The sequence below is a fragment of the Pieris rapae genome, chromosome 6 (genome assembly GCF_905147795.1).
Source record: "Pieris rapae chromosome 6, ilPieRapa1.1, whole genome shotgun sequence".
Classification (NCBI taxonomy): Eukaryota; Metazoa; Arthropoda; class Insecta; order Lepidoptera; family Pieridae; genus Pieris; species Pieris rapae.
In genome coordinates this window covers 65,001-84,185 of record NC_059514.1, presented here as the reverse complement: position 1 = coordinate 84,185, position 19,185 = coordinate 65,001, and the positions used below count along the sequence as shown (strand labels likewise).

General features: G+C 39.7%; 1 protein-coding gene and 1 long non-coding RNA gene across 4 annotated transcripts; one reads left to right on the top strand and one right to left on the bottom strand.

Annotated features, from left to right (window-relative positions):
* The first annotated feature begins 79 nt into the window (after positions 1-79).
* LOC110999844 (coronin-7) lies at positions 80-10,173 on the top strand. 3 transcript variants are annotated; one of them, XM_022269087.2, is made up of 21 exons: positions 80-213; positions 484-856; positions 1,576-1,762; positions 2,101-2,304; positions 3,759-3,980; positions 4,056-4,183; positions 4,271-4,411; positions 4,750-5,223; positions 5,482-5,590; positions 5,667-5,786; positions 5,865-5,985; positions 6,065-6,163; positions 6,234-6,331; positions 6,481-6,594; positions 6,663-7,171; positions 7,239-7,360; positions 7,436-7,574; positions 7,650-7,781; positions 7,890-7,964; positions 8,048-8,284; positions 8,357-10,173. In XM_022269087.2, exons 2-21 carry the CDS (start codon positions 548-550, stop codon positions 8,447-8,449), a joined length of 3,633 nt encoding a protein of 1,210 aa, XP_022124779.2. In that variant the 5' UTR covers positions 80-213; positions 484-547; the 3' UTR covers positions 8,450-10,173. The 3 variants fall into 3 exon arrangements, with proteins under 3 accessions (XP_022124779.2, XP_022124781.2, XP_022124780.2); XM_022269088.2 differs by having other exon boundaries at positions 86-213; positions 487-856; XM_022269089.2 differs by lacking the exon at positions 4,750-5,223.
* Positions 10,174-16,531: 6,358 nt separating this feature from the next.
* LOC110999848 lies at positions 16,532-18,160 on the bottom strand. Its single transcript, XR_006750282.1, has 5 exons — positions 18,113-18,160; positions 17,478-17,554; positions 17,265-17,361; positions 17,060-17,185; positions 16,532-16,923 (listed from the first exon to the last, which is right to left on the bottom strand). It is a non-coding gene; the product is annotated as an uncharacterized LOC110999848 (long non-coding RNA).
* Positions 18,161-19,185: the final 1,025 nt, after the last annotated feature.

Below are 19,185 nucleotides of genomic sequence, written 5' to 3'. Positions count from 1 at the left end.
TTTATAACTACAGACTATATACGCATATATAGTCTGTTGTTGTATGGGACTTTGACGTTGACATTCTGAATTTCGATATCGATCGGTATTTCGTTAGTCGCTATTGTAATGTCGCTATATGCTGGTTGTTATTATTGAAATGGCCGACGTTTAGGGGGAGTGTCTCGAAGATACATAATATCTAAACTGTAATTGATATAAGTTTAAAATAAGGTTGGTTAAAATCTATTTATATTTTTTAAATATTGACTTTAAATTATTGTTGCTTTATTTAATTTAAATTTACCGTAACAATAGTACTTCCGGCCGAAGCCCGGTCTAATAATTCAAAACAAAATGTGTTTGGTATTTTAATGAAGTAATAGGAGGTGTTCTTTTGAGTTAACGTTATCCCCATTAATGTTCTAAAATCACAAATAATGATTTCTTAATATTTAGTGTTGCGTTAATATTATGCATGTAAGTTTTTTTTATTATTTTCAGAAGCAGGCGCCGTGGCGAAGGTTCACATTCTAAATTAAAGACTGAAGAATAATATTGGATAAAAATGGCTTGGCGTTTTAAAGCTTCTAAATATAAAAATGCAGCACCAATAGTGCCCAAACCAGAAGCATGTGTAAGGGATGTATGTGTTGGTTCTTATCAGACTTATGGAAACAACATATGTGCCTCTGCATCTTTTATGGCTTTCAATTGGGAGCATGTAGGGTCAAGTATGGCAGTGTTGCCTTTAGATGATTGTGGGAGAAAGAGCAAGACGATGCCTCTGCTTCATGCTCATTCAGACACTATAACTGATATGGATTTTTCTCCCTTCCATGATGGAATACTTTTAACTGGCTCTCAGGATTCTCTGGTAGGTTGCATACAAATATTGTACATAAAATATAGGACTTTTGTTGTGTAGTGTTGTATTAAATGTTAAAAATAAAGTTTAAAATGGTTAGATGTTAAATGTCACATTAAAATAATATTTTGTTAAAATTATATAGTAATGTCTAATTGGGATTTTAAAAATATTGAAATTGCTGAATCATTCAATTCATTGTGTCTATCTTTGTTAATTAAGCAGATTTAATGTAATTTTCGTTAACCCATATGTTGAGTGAAGCATAGGAAAGATTGCCTTTCTAGTATTCATGTCTTGTTTAAAGCTGCTTTGAGAAATAACTCATAAACATTTTTCTGATTAAATTTACAGTTTTCACTCATGGTTTCGTTAAATACTGATTTGTTTCTTGGAAATTAATATTAACTAGGGCTATAAAAAAAAATCTTGAGTGTTATAATTAAAAACTGGATTTTTTTGTGTGCTTGTCATGCTTGCAGTCTTGTTATAAACTGAAAAACTACTAAAGCAAATTTAAAAATCACTGTAGGAATGCTACATTTACAGTGTGCAAAGCTTAATTACATAAGGCTGTGTAAATAATACATTATATTTTTGGTTTTAATGTAACAAAACTGCCTGTATGATTGTCAATTATAGGAAATTATATTGTCTTGAGTTTGATCTGAAACTAGTACAGCTCTCAAGTCTTCATTTTGTAGTTCTCTCAAAAAATTAATTTGTAGGTAAAAGTCTGGCACATACCCCCAGAAGGCTTGAAAGAATCTATCTCAACACCTGAATGCTCATTATCTCAGAAGCAACGCAGAGTAGAGAATGTAGGTTTCCACCCTGTCGCTGATGGACTTATTCATGTTGCATCAGGTCATGAACTATCTCTGTGGGATTTGACCAAGCAGAAGGAAGTTTTTGGTAAATGTTAATTTTATATTAAATAGTTTTGATGGGTTTCTGAGTAAAACTGCCAACCACCTTATTGCATAATGGAGAGGAAGCTCATCTACATAATCAATAATAAATTCACAAAATAAAAACAAACCACTGGTAAAATAAGAGTTAAAATTATGCTCTTATGGGCGATTGTTACAAAAAATATGAAATAACTTATTTGGTTGCTGCACTTTTCCGCATCTGCTTCCGATGAGTAATGTCGGTTTCAATCTCGTATCGCCGCTTTAGAGATTTAATGTGATTAGGGATACAAAGTGCCGTCTCTTTGCTTAATTTAATAATAATTAATTAATTGACAGTTAACCGAGATCATACAGAAGTAATTCAATCTACTTCGTGGAAGAAAGACGGCAAATTGGTCGCCACATCGTGCAAAGACAAGAAAGTGCGAATTCTGGATCCTCGCGTAGAGACTCCAGTTCTGAGCGTCGCAAATAGTCATCAGAACATTAAGGACAGCCGCCTCGTTTGGCTGGGCGACAGCGATCGAGTACTGACCACCGGTATGTCCATCTTTATGACGCCATTTCATAATATTCAAGTGTCTTTTCTTATTTCCATGAATTTTCAAATAAATGTTGTACAAAAGCCGGCCGCCGCCACTTGAGGTACGTCCCTAAACTTCTAATTATTCTATATGCAAGAGCAATCACTAATAAGCACGAGTCATTGCCTGATAATGAAGTATGAATTGATACGAGAAAGATGTCATCGTCCATCAACCGTCCGAATAGGTATATTCCATTAGTTTTGTCTAAATGTCTTATGAAGTTTTGCACTTCTTGCGCTCACTTTAAAAGATTATCGAAAGCGAAAAGGCCGTCAGTTGCCCTCCATTTTTTTAATTTATTTTAATTGTACTCTTTCAGCCGACTTGCAACGTAAAAAAATAAATAAATATACCTAATGAACTAGGATTTAAACATTCTGTAGAAATATTATACTGTCAGTTAATATAATAAACTCTTTTGCTTACGTAAAAGTCTTTATAAAAATAAAAAAAGAATATTCCCCTAGAGCCATCAATGCGGGTTGTGCAACTGCAATTAGCACTTCCGTTATGTACTGGTGTGCATTTTAGTTCCATTTTCTACGACAATCCGTACGCTCCATCGAATTAATTGCTGCCTAAAACATAACGGAGCCTCCAACATCAGGAATTATTTATTGGAGACCCACTTCCGCATAGCGTTGCCGTGGTCTTCGCAGCAATCGCAAGCGTCAATCAGACTCTCAACTATTCTAGCTTCATCAGAAAACAAAATGTCATTCTGTGAGGCACAGTTCGAGCAACCTGATCCAACCTGTCTATTACCCGTTGCTCACAGAACGGCTACCCTGCATTTACGGCCCCGGGCCGGATGGTAACTCTTGATGCCAATATCATTCAAAAGCCTAACCTAATCTACTCCTCTTACTTCTTTAAGACTCCTCTTCAGGTCCACTTGACGCCTTACGATTTCACAACCACTGACTGTGGTCTTGCGGTCGCTTGATACCGCGATATATCGTAAGTAGTAAGTCAATTGTCAAGTGAAATACTCACAGTGTGCCGCCAAGAAATGTAAGTTTGCGAACAACCATCTTCAAGTAGGGCTATAATTTTACCGGTTTTGTAAACAAATATTTAATTTATTTAATTAATAGAATAAGCTTCGAAAAGTTTTAATAGTAAAAAAATCGTTTCCGCAGTTCGCGTCATTAGGAAAGCAATTTCAGAATACTTCCCAATATTTTATACTTAAAGAATCATGCCAATACGTCTTCAAATCAAAGAAACATCTTTCTTGTTAAATTCATTGAAGTTAAAAAATAGAAGCTGCTCGATTTTCTTGCAAGAGATTAATAATTTTAGCGAAGAAGTCACTTTTCCACTGTTGCACTATTATTGACTATTGCAACCGAAACCCTCTCCCGTGAAGGGACCGGCGAGATTACGGCATCCGGTTGTTTTCAGGTTTCGACTCCGCTCGTTTACGTCAAATAATGATTCGCGACGTACGAAATCTAACGCAAGCGCAGAAGACGCTGGAGCTGGATTGTTCGACGGGAGTCCTGATGCCGCTCTTCGACCCCGACACGAACATGCTGTTCCTGGCCGGCAAGGGCGACACGACCATTTTGTACATGGAGTTGACGGACAAGGAGCCGTACTTGATCGAAGGCTTGCGGCACTCGGGTGAGTGGAACGGGACTCGGCTCGTTTTAGCACTCCGTCACCCAAAAGTGGCTTTAATCGGTTTCGTCGAAACAGGTGAACAGACGAAAGGCGCCTGTCTGGTGCCGAAGCGTGCGCTGCGCGTTATGGAGGGCGAGGTGAACCGAGTCATGCAGCTCACGGGCTCGTGCGTCGTGCCCATCATGTACCAAGTCCCCAGAAAGGTAGGTTTTCCCTCGTCGATCGGAGCCTGAGGTCGCTCGTCAGTCACTCATTCACATTCGAACGCTCACGCGGCTCAACGATTCCAGAGCTACCGGGAGTACCACGCCGACCTGTACCCTGACACCGGCGGCGCCGCCACCTTCCTCAGCGCGCCCATGTGGCTCGACGGGCTGGACTATCCCGTGCCCACCATATCCTTGCATCCGGAAGCCAACAACTGTACGCAGGTGTGTAAGTCGCTTGGCTCCGATCTATTCCCTTGGAATTATCCCCAAGCGTCAACTGCCTCTGGATCCGACGAATATTGTTTCTGCACGCTTGAGATCTTTCGTTTACGTTCCGACTCCTGTGTTATTTCTAGTTATTACTTATACTTGTGTTGTGTTTTTTGTTTGTTTTTATTTTTTGTGTGCCGGTAGTTGTATTAGTGGTTTTTGTGACTGTCTCGTATCGTAGTTAGTGAATTTATTTGGTGTTTTGGTTGCGTAAGTAATGCTGAATTAGTTTGTCAATTTATATTATTATTATAATGAGTGTCCGCTATTTAATATGCAATTCACGACAGGTACACCGCGGTGATTTGGAAGAGTTAGTGAGAAAAATACTAGCGATGCCGATCCAAAAGAAAAGTGATAAAAAAATAGTGACGCAAACACACGCAGACGCAAAACCGGCCGAGCCACCTATCGCGACGCCCGACAAAGAAGACGAAAAGATAGATTTCGTGAACGTCAAAGATATGATCAAAGGCATGGAGAAGCAGAAGACCGAGCCGAAAGAACACTCCAAGGAAAACGGATTCCTTAAGAAGATGGGTAACGGGCACGAGGAAAAAGAAGATTTGAAAAGAGATAGCTTAGATAAGACGGATTCGGAGTCGAGCGAAACTCTTTCACGTAGCGAGAGCTCGATGAATGGGATCCAAGCACCGAAACCTTTGCCGAGGTCTTCCATATCGGAGGCCGGGTCGGCCGCTGACGACGCTGAAGCGCCCAAACCGAAACCCAGGACTACGGCTGCGCCCGTGTCTGGCTATAAGGTACTCTTGGCGCGAGTAGAGCTGTCGTATGTGTATCAATATATATGTTTCATACTGAACGTCGGCTTTTTTTACCAGCATTATCGACACTACGCAGTCTTCATTACCAATACTATTGTGTGGACTATTTTATATTTATTTACTTTTTCTATTATATTTCAGTTTTTCGTGTTGATAAATCTGATAATTAATGAAAATGCATGTAGACGTTACTTCGCTGAGCCATTAAAGGTTTATATTTATACTTGAATATTGCAGCCCCGCCTCGGTCCGAAACCCTTTTCGGCCTCCACGGGAATCGAAGAGTTTTCTTTCGACAGAGTATTCTCCGTGCCCGCCGTTCCCGGCGTCAATAAGAGCGATTCCTGTAAGTAGTGTGTCACCTAACTAACTAACTAACTCGCGGACCGTCTCCCTTCTCACTGATCAAATCTCATTCGCAGCCACTTCGCCGTCGTCGGCGCCGACTTCGAACTCTCCGGCGACGGCGACTACCGTCTCCCGAGAGGGCGACGGAGAGGAGTCTCTCTGTCCCGCCGGGGACGCGGAAGTCGCGCTCAAAGGTCAGTCGGAGGCCCCGTCGGCCCGAAGCATCGTAGCCGTCCGGATCGGAACAGTCTACGACCGATGCTTTGTTTCAGAGGAATACACGAACGGAAAATACGACGCCAGCGTCGAAGAAGACGTCAATGGCTCGGACGCCGGACCCGGACCCAAGACGCCGACGACCGCCGATCGACGCCGCCTCTTCGAGACCACAGAGTGAGAAATATTGTCGAAAATAAATTCTCTCGTTTCGATATCGCTGCTGACCTAATTCCGTCCGCTTGCGACGTTTCAGCGGAGTGAAGTCGATCGCGGATCGGCGGCGAGCCTACGAAGTGCGCTCCCTGAGCTCCGCGCCCGATGCGGAGGCGCCTCTCTCGCCCGCCCCGCTCAGGTCCGACCCTCTCGCCTTTCCCGTCTCGTGGACTCCGTTATTCGCCCTATTTAACTATCCCGTTTTGCAGGCGAAGGGACTCCTTGAAGTCTCGCAAGAGTCCAGAAAGAGAGGAGAAACGTTCGTCCGTTCCGAACGTCGCCACCAAACGCACTTCGACAGTTTTCGGTGAGTTATTCTTTTGGGCTTCGGGGCAGTAAAAGCTCAAACTAATATTTATTCGATTTTAGATTTAACCGACTGAAGACAGAGACAGAGCACAAAGTGAAAAAACACGTGAAGGTTAAGGGCTAAATACAGTGCGAGTACTTTTTCAGGTAAAGTGTCCAAGTTCCGTCACCTGAAGGGCACGCCGGGGCACAAGTCGACCCACGTCGAAAACATCAAGAACGTCAGCCGACAGATCTCCGGCGAGTGCGACGGTTTCTGCGGTGAGTTCCCTCCGCTCGGCTCCCGCCGCGTCGGAGATCAATCCGACTAATCGGAAGCTCTCCTCCAGCGAACGCCGTCCGCTGCGCCGTCCCCGTGAGCGCCGGCGCCGGCGGCGGCCGGGTGGCGGTCGTGGAGTTGCCGACGGGCGCCACACCTTTCGCCGTGGCGCCGCCCTCGCACCCCGCCGGCCTCCACCCGCCCGCCCTGCTGCACCCGGCGGCCCTGCAGGACTTCGCCTTCGACCCCTTCCGGCCGGAACGCCTCCTGGTCGCCTGCGACGACGGAGCGATCCGCGAGTGGATCGTGCCCGACGGCGGCCTCACCGCCTCGACGAGCGAGCCCGAGCGGACGTTCGCCGCGCACGCGGACAAGATCTACGCGATCCGCTTCCACCCGACCGCCTCGGACCTGCTGGCCACCGCCGCGCACGACCACTCCGTGAAGATCTGGGACCTCGCCGCCGACCCGCCGACGGCGGCCATCACGCTCGCCGGCCACGCCGACCAGATCTTCGCGCTCGCCTGGTCGCTCTACGGCGAGTGCCTCGCGACCGTCTGCCGGGACGGCTTCGTCAGGGTGAGTGACGCGGCGCGCGGTCCCCGGAGACGGAGCGGGCCGCGCTGACGCGTCGCCGAACTTTCAGATTTACGAGCCGCGGGCGTCGAGCGAGCCGCTGCGCCGAGGCCGGAGCGCCGCGGGCGGCCGAGGGGCGCGGCTCGTGTGGGCGCTGCGGGACACGCACCTCGTGGTCACGGGCTTCGACAAGTGAGTCGGGCGGAGCGCCGATCTCGAACCTCGCTCGCCGGCCGCCTCCGAGCGCTGACCGTCGGCGTGTTTCAGGGTGTCGGAGCGCCAGATCCTGCTGTACAAGGCCGCCGACCTGTCGGCGCCCGTCTGCACGGTCGGCCTGGACGTCTCGCCGGCGATTCTGCTGACGCACATCGACCACGACTCCGGCACTCTGTTCCTGACGGGCCGGGTGAGGCTTCCGCTCGCGACCGTCCAACTCCCCCCCCTCCTCCGACGTGCCGCTCATCTTCCGACTCGTTCGCAGGGCGACTCGACCATTTACTGCTACGAGGTGACTTCGGAGCCGCCCTTCCTGTGCGCCCTGTCGCACCATCGCTCCGCGTCGCTGCACCAAGGAATCTGTTTCTTGCAAAAGAACGCGCTGGCCGTCGAAAAGGTGAGAATTGAAGAGTCGGAGCGATTCGAGAGTACGACGACGCGAATTCGGTGAGCCGAGTCTCCGACTCTTCTACGATGAATAAACTGAGAACCATCGGTCTCGCAGGTGGAGTTCGCGAGAGCGCTTCGTCTGACGAACGGAAACGTCGAGCCGTTGTCCTTCACGGTGCCGAGGATCAAGGTGAGCCCGATTCGATTCTTCCGAGTTCCGCGACGTTCCCTCCTCCCTCTCGGCCGACCATCGAACGCCCGACTCCATTTCAGAGCGAGCTGTTCCAAGACGACCTGTTTCCCCCGACGCTCGTGACGTGGCGGAGCTGGCAGACGGGGCGCCGGTGGCTCGAGAGGCGACCCGCGAGCCCCGAGGTCGCGAGCCTGCAGCCGCCGGGCATGGAGCCGCTGTCGGCCCGCGCGGTTCCCGCGGCCGCGCCCAAGGGGAGGCCGAAGCCGGACCTCGTCGAGGCGCACGTCCCCCCGGACGCCAAGGACAAGCAGGCCAGCGTGAGTATCGGGCGGCGCGCCCCCGGCCTCCCGTCGGCCCTCGCCGCGCTCACGGCTCGCTCGTGCTTTCAGATAATGAAATCGATGAGCGCGAGAGTGACCGTCAACCTGAAGCTGGAGCAGGACGCCCTGGAGGGGGTCGACGACTCGGAGTGGGAGCAGTGAAGCTCTGCGCGTCTCCATATCGTCTCCATATCGTGCACTATAAAACACGAATCGTATAATATCGTAGTTTTTATCCTTAAGATGCCTCACCTCTTAGCGTCGCGATCTCCGTTACATTCCTACGTCTGCCATACGAGATGCATTTATTCAAGTACGCACTTTTTAAACTATCCAAATAATTACGTAAATATAAAGGTAGGTAAGAAAATATAGAGCATTCGTTTCTAGGGAATTTACCTAAAAGTGGGTCACATTTACGTGACGGTCACCGGTCAATATTTTATAGATTTTAAGTACACGTCGAAGCGAAAGCGTCGATGCCGCCGTACGTTTCTGAGATGTCGACGACATCTTTATACTCGATATATATCGATATTTTACGAACATTATGACATAGTTACTCGTCACGTTTTGCTCAAAATGCCAAAGAATTTTCTTGAAAAATTTCTATTAGAGGCAATTTTTTTTATAGTTATTATTAATTTTTTATTCAATGAATTCTAATATAATGAATTTTCTGCAAAAAAAAAAATTTACGTCGGCTCGTATCTCGGTTTCGAGAGCTGTACCCGAACGGGCCTCCGCCTGCGACACGAGTCAGACTAGCTCCGACGAGACCGAGACGGAACCGCGCTCGATTCGTAATAATGACTAAAACAGCTTTCTCTCTCTCGCACCCGCGCCGCAGCGGAGCGTCAGAGTGCGCGAGAGAAGGATGGGTACCTACGCTTTCGTATTAATTGAAACTTATGTATAGAGTATTTTATTTGCTAGTCAAAAGTAAAACGTATTATATTTTCAATTGTATTATTTTCGTCGAATTAAGCTTTACACTGCTTTTACTTTATTCGGTGTGATCAGTTCGACCATCGACATTATTATGTGATAGCGTTTTTGTCGATAAATACGGAGATACAAATGTTTAGGGACTAAACGAAACATTGTTTTTTTTTCTTTTAAATAATATCATTCGCTTACAGGTTCGGCACGTTTAGTGACGTCACCTGACACAGTAAGAAACTTCACGCACCAATTTATTAATTTTATTTACCATTGTGAGTAAATTATTATAACTATTAATTATCATAACATATCAAGTTCTGCCTCGGTTATTATTTATATGACGATTTCGCCAAGTTTCGAGTCGAGCTCACTCGGAAAGATGATCTTCAAGTACCGCGACGAATCTAAGTTTTGGGTTCGTCGCATAGGTTAGGCACATAAGGCGATGAAATGGCTTTGTTGACCTCTCTCGTTATGATTTAAGTTCGCACCACAATATAATAGCACAAAACGCAATGAATTGTGAAAAGACAATATTGCTCCAATCAAATGTTGTTTAAATTCGTGCCAACAGTTTTTCTGCATTATATAATCGGTAAACCCCGACAAAAATAAACACTGGTTGGTGGCTTTGAAATAACATTGAAGCACAAGGATTCGAAATGAAGTAGCAAATATTAAATAAGTAGTAATATACATATTTGTAAATTTAAAACTACTTGTTTTCGTCTACGAATGAAAGAACGCGGCTTCAGTGTTTGTTCTGGCTTAATCTTTTCGAGATTCGAGATAGGGTTATGAATAAAGAATGTCAATAGTGAATTGAATGCGTGTAGTTTTGTATTTTTGTATGATCGTACACCTTATATCCTTAGTGATAAGTCCTAATATTTGGAAATATTTTATTTTGCATTTTTTTATTAAACTCTTGCTAAATGTAAGGTGTGTTTTATTTATAATTATATAATCCCAAAATTTCGTTTGAGTTTGATTTTTTTAATCCTCTTCAAAGAACCCAATAGAGGCTATTATTATTTTTGTAGGCTGGTAGGAATGATTTAGGTGAGAAATGGTCCCACAGAAAAAAAAATTAATCTGTTGAGATGAAACCTCTCATGAAGGAGTGGGATGGATCTGTCCTAGTGATGTAGCAACTTACATGCATCTTTACATTTAATAACTGATAAGTAGTGTATGAAGTAGTATTCACGTTTATTATAATAAAGGAGTAAAAACAAAAATAACAATACCTAATCATAATAATAACAAATACAACAAAGCGAAAGAACATCTAAAACTCGCTTAAACCTGTTTTTCACTTTTAAATTAAAATTAGTTCGTACAAACACAAGATTAACTTTAAGAAAGACTGAAGAAATGAGTAGAAGTATACCCCATTATGAGAATTCTTCCTGAGGAATAAATACCACTTGTGGTTTGTTTGTCCGTTCCTGGACTATTTTAGCTGATCTGATCTGATCTGATGAAACAGGCATATAGTTTGTGTTTATTACTCTTTTACATGTGTTTATTGTAGGTACAGTAAATACAAAAACGACAGTAGGGCAGGATTGTTAGGCTTGCCTCTAGTCGTGCAAATAAAGTGAGATACCACGCCTTATATGATGCTTAGCAGATTTTACTCTCAGAGGTATCCTCATTTGGGTGGCATTTGTTAATGAAAATATTTTTTTATACATTGTGGACAGAATCCTTATTCTGTCTCTTAAATGAAAGACGACGCCTAGTTACTGGCCAGACAACCTCTAACGGCGGCAAAGGGCCAGCAGCTATGATTAAAGTGATTGGTACTATGTAATATTATCTTTAAAGACTATTTCTCAAAAAAGACAAAAATCTCACTTTCATGAGAATAATACTTTAACATTACATTGTAGTCGTTCTTAAAATTGTCACAATAAAACGATAGCTGTACATGCAATAAACTAAAATAAAAATTAGAGTAACCCAAGGAATGTGAAAGAAAAGTAATAAATGAATATCATTGCTTGAATGCTTTATTTCATAAGCTTAATAATGTTGATGTATCTAAACGTTCACCAACTCGTATTCAAATTCAAATTCAAATTCAAAATTTATTTATTCATGTAGGTAACAATGTACACTTATGAACGTCAAAAAAAGAAATATTAAATGAATTTAATTTTACATTTACTGCCAGTTCTCAAATCAAGGGCGTAGAACGGAAGAGAAGAACTGGCAATAAACTCTCCGCCACTCTTTTTAATCGCCAAGTTTTTTTTTTACACAATGCTTGTAAGGAGCTGCAACCACTACACCATGTTCCATATGACATATTGAGTAATAAAGAATAAAAAATAAAAAATTAAAAAAATTAAAAACAAAGATTTGTCCTCTATCAGCAGGAGGCATGGTGAAATAGGAGCACGCACTTACGTACTCGTGAGAACAACACGCAAAGATTATTGTAATCCAGAAACGAAGAAAATACATTAAGGTATATAAACATAAGATATTAAATATGGATAGAAGAACATATTATTGTCACATATATTAAATAAGGGGATTGGATAATGCCGTGGATCTTTCAAGGATTTCTCTTTCTTGATAAATAATAATTAAAGAATTAATAAACACTAATTACTCGCAGAAATGCCCTTATTACACAAACACAAAATACTGTCACTAATAATTACTTTAATGACGCGCAATTCACACAATACTTTATCACACCAAAAGTGTATAATTGTTTAATATGAATATTTATTAATTATTCCACATTTAAAAAATATTGTTTACAAGTTCACATTTTCAATCTCCTGTGCCATTCCACATCATCCTCGTGCAAAATTGCCGTTGTCACTTCGTATATTGCTATTGTGACCTCAACGCGCCTCTGATCGTTTAAAAGCCACAACTAGCCTTTCAAGTAAGTCTGTTACTACTTCCAAATGGATGTCTTTCACGACCATGTTAATAAATAAACAGATAAAGCTCTCTTTGTCCCTAGACTAATACTAAAAAATTGGGGTGAGCTTCAGAGATGAACTGATAACTGTAACTAATACTACGCAAACGTTACACCTGATCCAGATGACTCGACGAGAGACGACCAGAGCATTCCAACCGTCGTTTGAAGAAACTAACCGCGATACAAAGAACAAACGGACAGGATAGAATACAGTTACAACTCTAAAACAGGATGGACCAAGCCTTGTTTATAAGTCTGTATAGATGTTCTAAACTAATTAGGTTTCCATTAAAATTACTGTCGTAGGTCAATATTAGATTGATTGGCTATCAGTACTTGATAATTTATTAAATACATAATTGGATACGCATCGATACGTAGTTATTACACGAATCGAGATAACACTGATTTACGTGAAAAAACTCACTCAGAGAGAGAATCAAACATAAATTTTCAAAATTTGGCCATCTCGGTTCATTTTCATTTCCAAACGTGTATAATGACTGGAATAATGAATTACCTTTTTGTTTATATATAACAATTAACACTACTGTACGGCTGCCAATCATGGCCTATCACAATTGAATTAATAAAGAAACTTTAAATATTTCAACGATCAGTCGAAAGTAGCATGTTAGGCTCAAATCTGAGAAACAAGATTAAAAGTACAACAATACAAAAATTAAAGACGCGGCTAAAATGGTGTGCCGCCTAAAATGGCGTTGGGCAGGGCACATAGCAAGAAAATGTGACAACCGATGGAGCGACAGAGTGCTACACTGGTACCCGGGCGACGCGCGCCGGCCGCAGGGACGCCCGCGCCTACGCTGGGCGGATGACATCACCGCCGTGGTTACCTGGCCGCGCCTGGCCCACGACAGATACGAGTGGAACGGAGAGAGGAGGCCTATGTCCGACGGTAGACAAACCAAAACCTAACAAGCAAATGATTATTCCAAATGTTAAAGTGTATTTTTTTCTTAATTCAAAATCAATTAAACTTATAATGTATTATAATTAAGTTATGGAAATAAAGGCTATTATATTATTATTATTGCCTTTTTGAGAGGTTCAAAATACGTCAACGAGATAATATTAAGTATATACTCGTATACGAGATACTATGCGTTCGTAATTCAATTCTAAAATTATTTTTATAAACTACTGACTAATATAGTAGTATAATAATATATTGTAAAGACAATAATTAAGCTGGGGAAATCTGCCGAAACGATAAAAGATAAGTATAACTTTACGAAACAAACGTGCTAATTACTATAATCGATTTAAATTTATTTGGCATTTTAATCGTCCTAATCAGTATCGAGTACCGATCCACGCAGCTATGCATAAACATAAAAAAAAATCACGTCACATTGGAAGCCTTCTATGATACAGATTGCATAGGAAACGTTTTAAGTTAAGAAAGTTAAGGTATTAGTTATCGATATGTGAATTTTCTAAATTCATCCAAATGTATAACAGTTTACTACCAAAAAATTGCCGAGGGATTAATTGCAGCCTCCGAGGACGATTAAGCTGAATCATGAGGTACCTACTGCCGATTAAAACACTGATATAATAAATCGGATGAACTGTTGTCCACTTCAAACAAAGGCCCTTGTTTACTATATTTCTTTGACAAACATTCTAATATTTTTGTGAACAAATATTTAGAGAAAAGCATAAGTTTAGATAATACAGCTTGGCCGTCAGTTAGATAATATACGGTTTTCGTTCGTATAGGGTTCGCAGGTTTTGCCTGTTTTTATAATTAGCTCTAACTACTTAAAAGTTATTTATCGTTATTTAGTTTAAACTGAGACTCTATCTGCAGTCTCTTTTCATGTTCTTCAATATATTTGATAATGCTTTCTTCGACATAATATTATAACTACTTAAACAAAGTATTGGTGAGTTTTCTTATCTAAACAAAAACTATTACACTAACAGGTAAGCATGTAAATTGATTCGTAAGTATCCTGATTTGTTTTAAAAAAAGGGAAGATACCAAGGCCCTTTACTCTCCGAGACCTTCTCGTAAAGCCCAACTGGTTCCATCTACATCCAGATTGGGATTACATCAATCAGGACTATTGAGATGACCATTGACAAATTACCGGAAATAATATTTGGCTTTAATCTGAAGTTACATCTAAGTATCTTCGATTAAAAGCATACTTTAGTACAAAATTCGCCAGATGGAAATGGATGTAACGCCGAGTTCGAGTGTAGCGACTCTTTTTAATATATAATTTTTTACAAATTCCTAGAAGTCCCATTCAGTTATTGCGAGCAGAGTCAGCCGCCAAAGGCACCAATATTTATTATCTTCGGTTTACATTCTCACAGATGGTCAGCTTCTGTGGAGACCTTTTTTATAGATGTCAGCTAAGTAATTAAGTTAATTTATGGATGTGATATTCTGATTGCTTATATGTATAAGTGAATACCGATGTGTGCAAATGTTTTCAATATAATAAAGTTATATTTAAAACTAAACACACGTGTTTTTATCTCAACTGCCTATAACGACTTCCGGATATAACGACGAAATTAGAGTGATCCCTTCATCGTCGTTATACTCGTTATACACGAAATCCACTGTATTTTTTTAACTAAGAAATGATTTTAAAATAAAATTTAAAAAATCATCCTTATTGATATAGTGGCTTCTTTATTCTTTGTTTCTTTTGTACTGATCAATATATTTTATGTAGTGAAAATAAATAAATAAACAAATAAATGTTTATATTTCAATGTGTATAGCGTTTCAGGCTTTTGTAATTGTTTAGATATTGTTAAATCTAATTATTACGTATTTGCTTATTTCTAGTTGTAGGAATAGAAATAAGCAAATACATAAATAAATACCCGATTAAGCTTACAAATATAGCCACTGTGCCAAATGATAAAAAAAAGTTTTTTTATTTATTGTTTCCCGGGGATATTTGCTAAAACCTTCTGCCCTACGGCTGTGTCAATAGTTGCCGCGACGGGGAAATAAAAAAATACAATTTTTTAACTTAACCTTTGTCGTTTCCGCCTCAAGTATGTTCTAGGCCATACCCATGTCCCTTCTCAAAATACCCAATGATTGCAGCCTTTAAAGATTTAAGTCTCTTCGGTTAAAAATATAATTAGTTCTGAAGAGGTTTTATTCCATGAAAGCATCTGTAATGAAAGGAAGCTATTAGAAACACTACAAGTACTTATAAATTCATTTTAAAATAGCATTTAATACGATTTGCTATAAATATAAAAATGATTGGTTTGAAGTATGGCTTTGTATACAATGCCTCTTTTCTTTACCGCAATGTAAAAAGCTTCTTCGAAACGTGGAATGTTATTATCTGTAATGGTATGGTCATAATATGAGCTAAGACGAACTCATGAGCCGTAAGGACTTACATCTGCATCTTAACGAATATCATGTTTGAAATTCGCACATCATATTATCTTTTCGATCCGTTCCAGATAATCAATAAATATAATAGGATTATAATTAAGAACCGCTTATACAACAAAAGCGTTGAGAGTTGAGATGTTGATATAATATTATGTATTTCCATAACTACTTTGTCACAAAGGCAAGACGAATATGAGTTTTATGCAAATTTTAAATCGCACGCTTTTACATTGCCATGCATTGTTATTTAAGTGTTTATTTTGGCCTAATAATAAAAAAAAACATCTGCCAAAAATCTTTAAAACAGTAACTAATTGAAGTGTAACAAAGCCATGTAATAAATAACGCATAAAATTAAATATCAGCTATTACTATCTATCTATACTTAACACCTAAAGAGTCTTATCGTCATGTCATTATAAAAATTGTCTGATTTCAATATTGGGTTTCGAGCTACTCGCATATAATTGTATTCTACAACGTTCAAGTGTATACATGACTTTGAAAGACTACACTTAACTCTAGGGGATCGAAGATGGGCGATTAAAGGGTTGTAATGAAAGACGGTTTATTTATATTACGCATATTAAGAATCCAATTATAATCGTAAATTACATACACCGTAGATGATTTATGTTTTTGAGCAATATTGTTATAGAATATGATCATCAAAATCATACAAGTGGATTTCGATACAGCGATTTTCGATTTATAATATAAAAACCTTATGCAGAAGTTTGAACATCTCATCAAAAAAAGGTTCAGTTTTTCAAAAGATTAGATTTGTTTTCTGTTTGTCAATGACTCCGTCAGCTACCAAAAAGGTAATATAAATAAATTTAAAAGCTTTAATTCTGAAATTGCGCAATGGTTCGAATTAATAAATAGTTTTTCTGTTTATGATGAATGTTTATGAGTAGCTAAATTAAACAAAAAATGCAATTTAGTATCTTTATTATAGTCTCTTAGATAATACATAATATTTTAATATACATTTCTTACTTTACTACATGCTGATTGCCATTTGGGGTTATTATACATATCACACATACACATAATAAACACACGATTTGTGTTGTATTATGGTCGTGGGAAACATATTTTATTAATTAACACACGACGACAAAAATATGTGTTTTCAATTTGTATGTAAATTCCAGCCCGAATCCCTCATACAAACTGATAAAACACATGATTTTCTTATAAATTTGCGCAAACATTTCAGCCCAATTTTCTCACAATCTATAAAACTATTATCAAGTATTGTCGTCTCGTAACTGGAAGATACAAACTTAAATCATGGTTTATACTGATGCTCTGTACACGGTTCTGAAACAAATAATACCTAATATGTGCATTATATTAGAGATATCTGTATTACAGTGTGAGTACACTACAGTTAACTAAATTATTACACAACAACTAATCTGTTAAAGTAATTACGGAAAATCGTGATGCTTTTTACCGCTTGTAATGTTCGCTGGGCATGCAGTCACATAAAAGTCGCTTCTTCCACCGATCGGTCAACTGGTTGGCCGACCGAGCACCGAATGCCCCGGCTCTCTTCCCATAGCGATTAGTTAAGAAGAACCTTTAACAAATCATAATATTTTCGTGTTATGGTTAACTCGTATGTGTTAATAGAATAGAATATGCCCAAGCCTTACTACCTGTTATTCCTCGCAGTGAACTCTGTCAGTGCGCGCGGTGAGCGGCCATACCGACCGCTGATCCAGAATGTATCTGCAGAACGCGGGTGACGATCCTCTGTGTACGGTACGAACAATAATTAAGAAAAATGTAAAATGTCAACAATTTTAAACAACAATTATAAATGGATAGAGCTGAGGGAGGTGAGATCCATATGTATCTCCAAGAGTTACCTCGCCTGTGCTCAGCTGCGCAGAGAAGAGTGGTCAGAAGCGCCGCTACGCACAGCTGTCTCCACATGTTGCTTAATCTGGTTGTAAGAAAAATGCTTATATTCGTTACACGAGTTGGAATTTTACGTTTAAATACTAATAATAATTAATTAATATGCTATAATACTAATAATATAAATAATAAAAAAAAATTAATTAGTATATCGTAGTTAATAAATAGTACTAGATAATCAAATTTCTTAACCTGAAGGCTCTACAGCAAGATGCCAAATACGTCATCGGATCATAACTACGCTTTTTGAAAGAACAGCAAGTTTTTTGTAAAGCATATACACCTAGCTAGTCACAAAATAGATTAATTTCTTTCGAGATAATCCTTCAGAAGTGAAAATATTCATCATATCAACTGCTACGTCTTGTTTTAATTCAATTTCCTGAATTACATCTATCTGATTGCAAAAATTTTTTTCTAGCGAGGACATTCTTCTATACAGGAAATAATCAAAGTAAACACAAAGCAAAAATATATTTGAGCTTTGTTAAGAAATATAACATAAAACAAATTTTAAGCAAAACGAGAATTTTGAATGTATGATTGAAAAATGAAAGTACATTTATTGTAAAGTGAAACTTACCGGGATGACGACGTGACCGCCCAAAGGACCACTTACAACTGATACTGTTTCAGACAGCGAAAGCCAATTGACAGTGCCGCGAGATAAACACAGTATATTTTCAACAGTAGTACAGTTTTTGTAATAATCCTTTATAACTTATACGAATGTTTTTGTATTACGATATTGTGTTTGGCAGAAATGGAAACCACCAAATACTTACCACTTTGAATATGCTATAATCTACATGTAAAATTATTAAAATACTACAATTTTCATAAAAACAGAAAATGAAAATAAAATACCAAAGCACTTTATATTTATTTTCCATATTTTAAATTCGACATTTATACGTACTTATTAAGACTTTGAGGAAATACTAGTGTACAATTAGTATGAAATTGTGTAGGTTTTAGCTAGTTTCAGCCCTATGGTAGAAAATTATGTATTAAAAGCTGCACAAATATTGGTTGTTTGAGTTAACTCTTTGGTGTCTAATATGTTTTGTTTTGAAGATCTTTATTTATAGACTCCACATTTTTGGGTTTTTAGCGTGTTTAACAAATTCGTTGGCGAAGTAATTATCTTTAGTTCCTTTTATTTTTCGTTTGACCGTGTCTCGTGTAGAATTAATTGTGCTTGAACAACAATATTTGTAGGATCTTTTTTCAGTTCAGCCCATAACTATGGGCCAATTGGTTTCTATAGATTCCGTACATTTTGGTACTGTTTTCACCAAAACATAGTCTGAATCAATTAACAGGAAGCCCGGTTTTGGCTAAAGGACTCCTCCATAGATGCCCATTTTTGTCAGTCCTGTGCTATGGAGTTGAGTTTTTGCCAGCAGATCTTGTCAGATCATCATCCCAGGGGTCTAAGGCTTATATTATGAAGTCCCTGAAACGCCTGATATTTCTTCTTAACTAACTCGATGGTGTGGATGTGTTCGATAGTAGGGTACCCTTTTCTGAAACCTATCTAATCACCTAATCTAGTGGTTGTTTTGCCTCTATTATTATATTAGGCTTAGTCTTTTATTTATAGTAGATGCGAAAAAATTGTATATAGGTATTTGGTAAAAAACTGATTGGTCT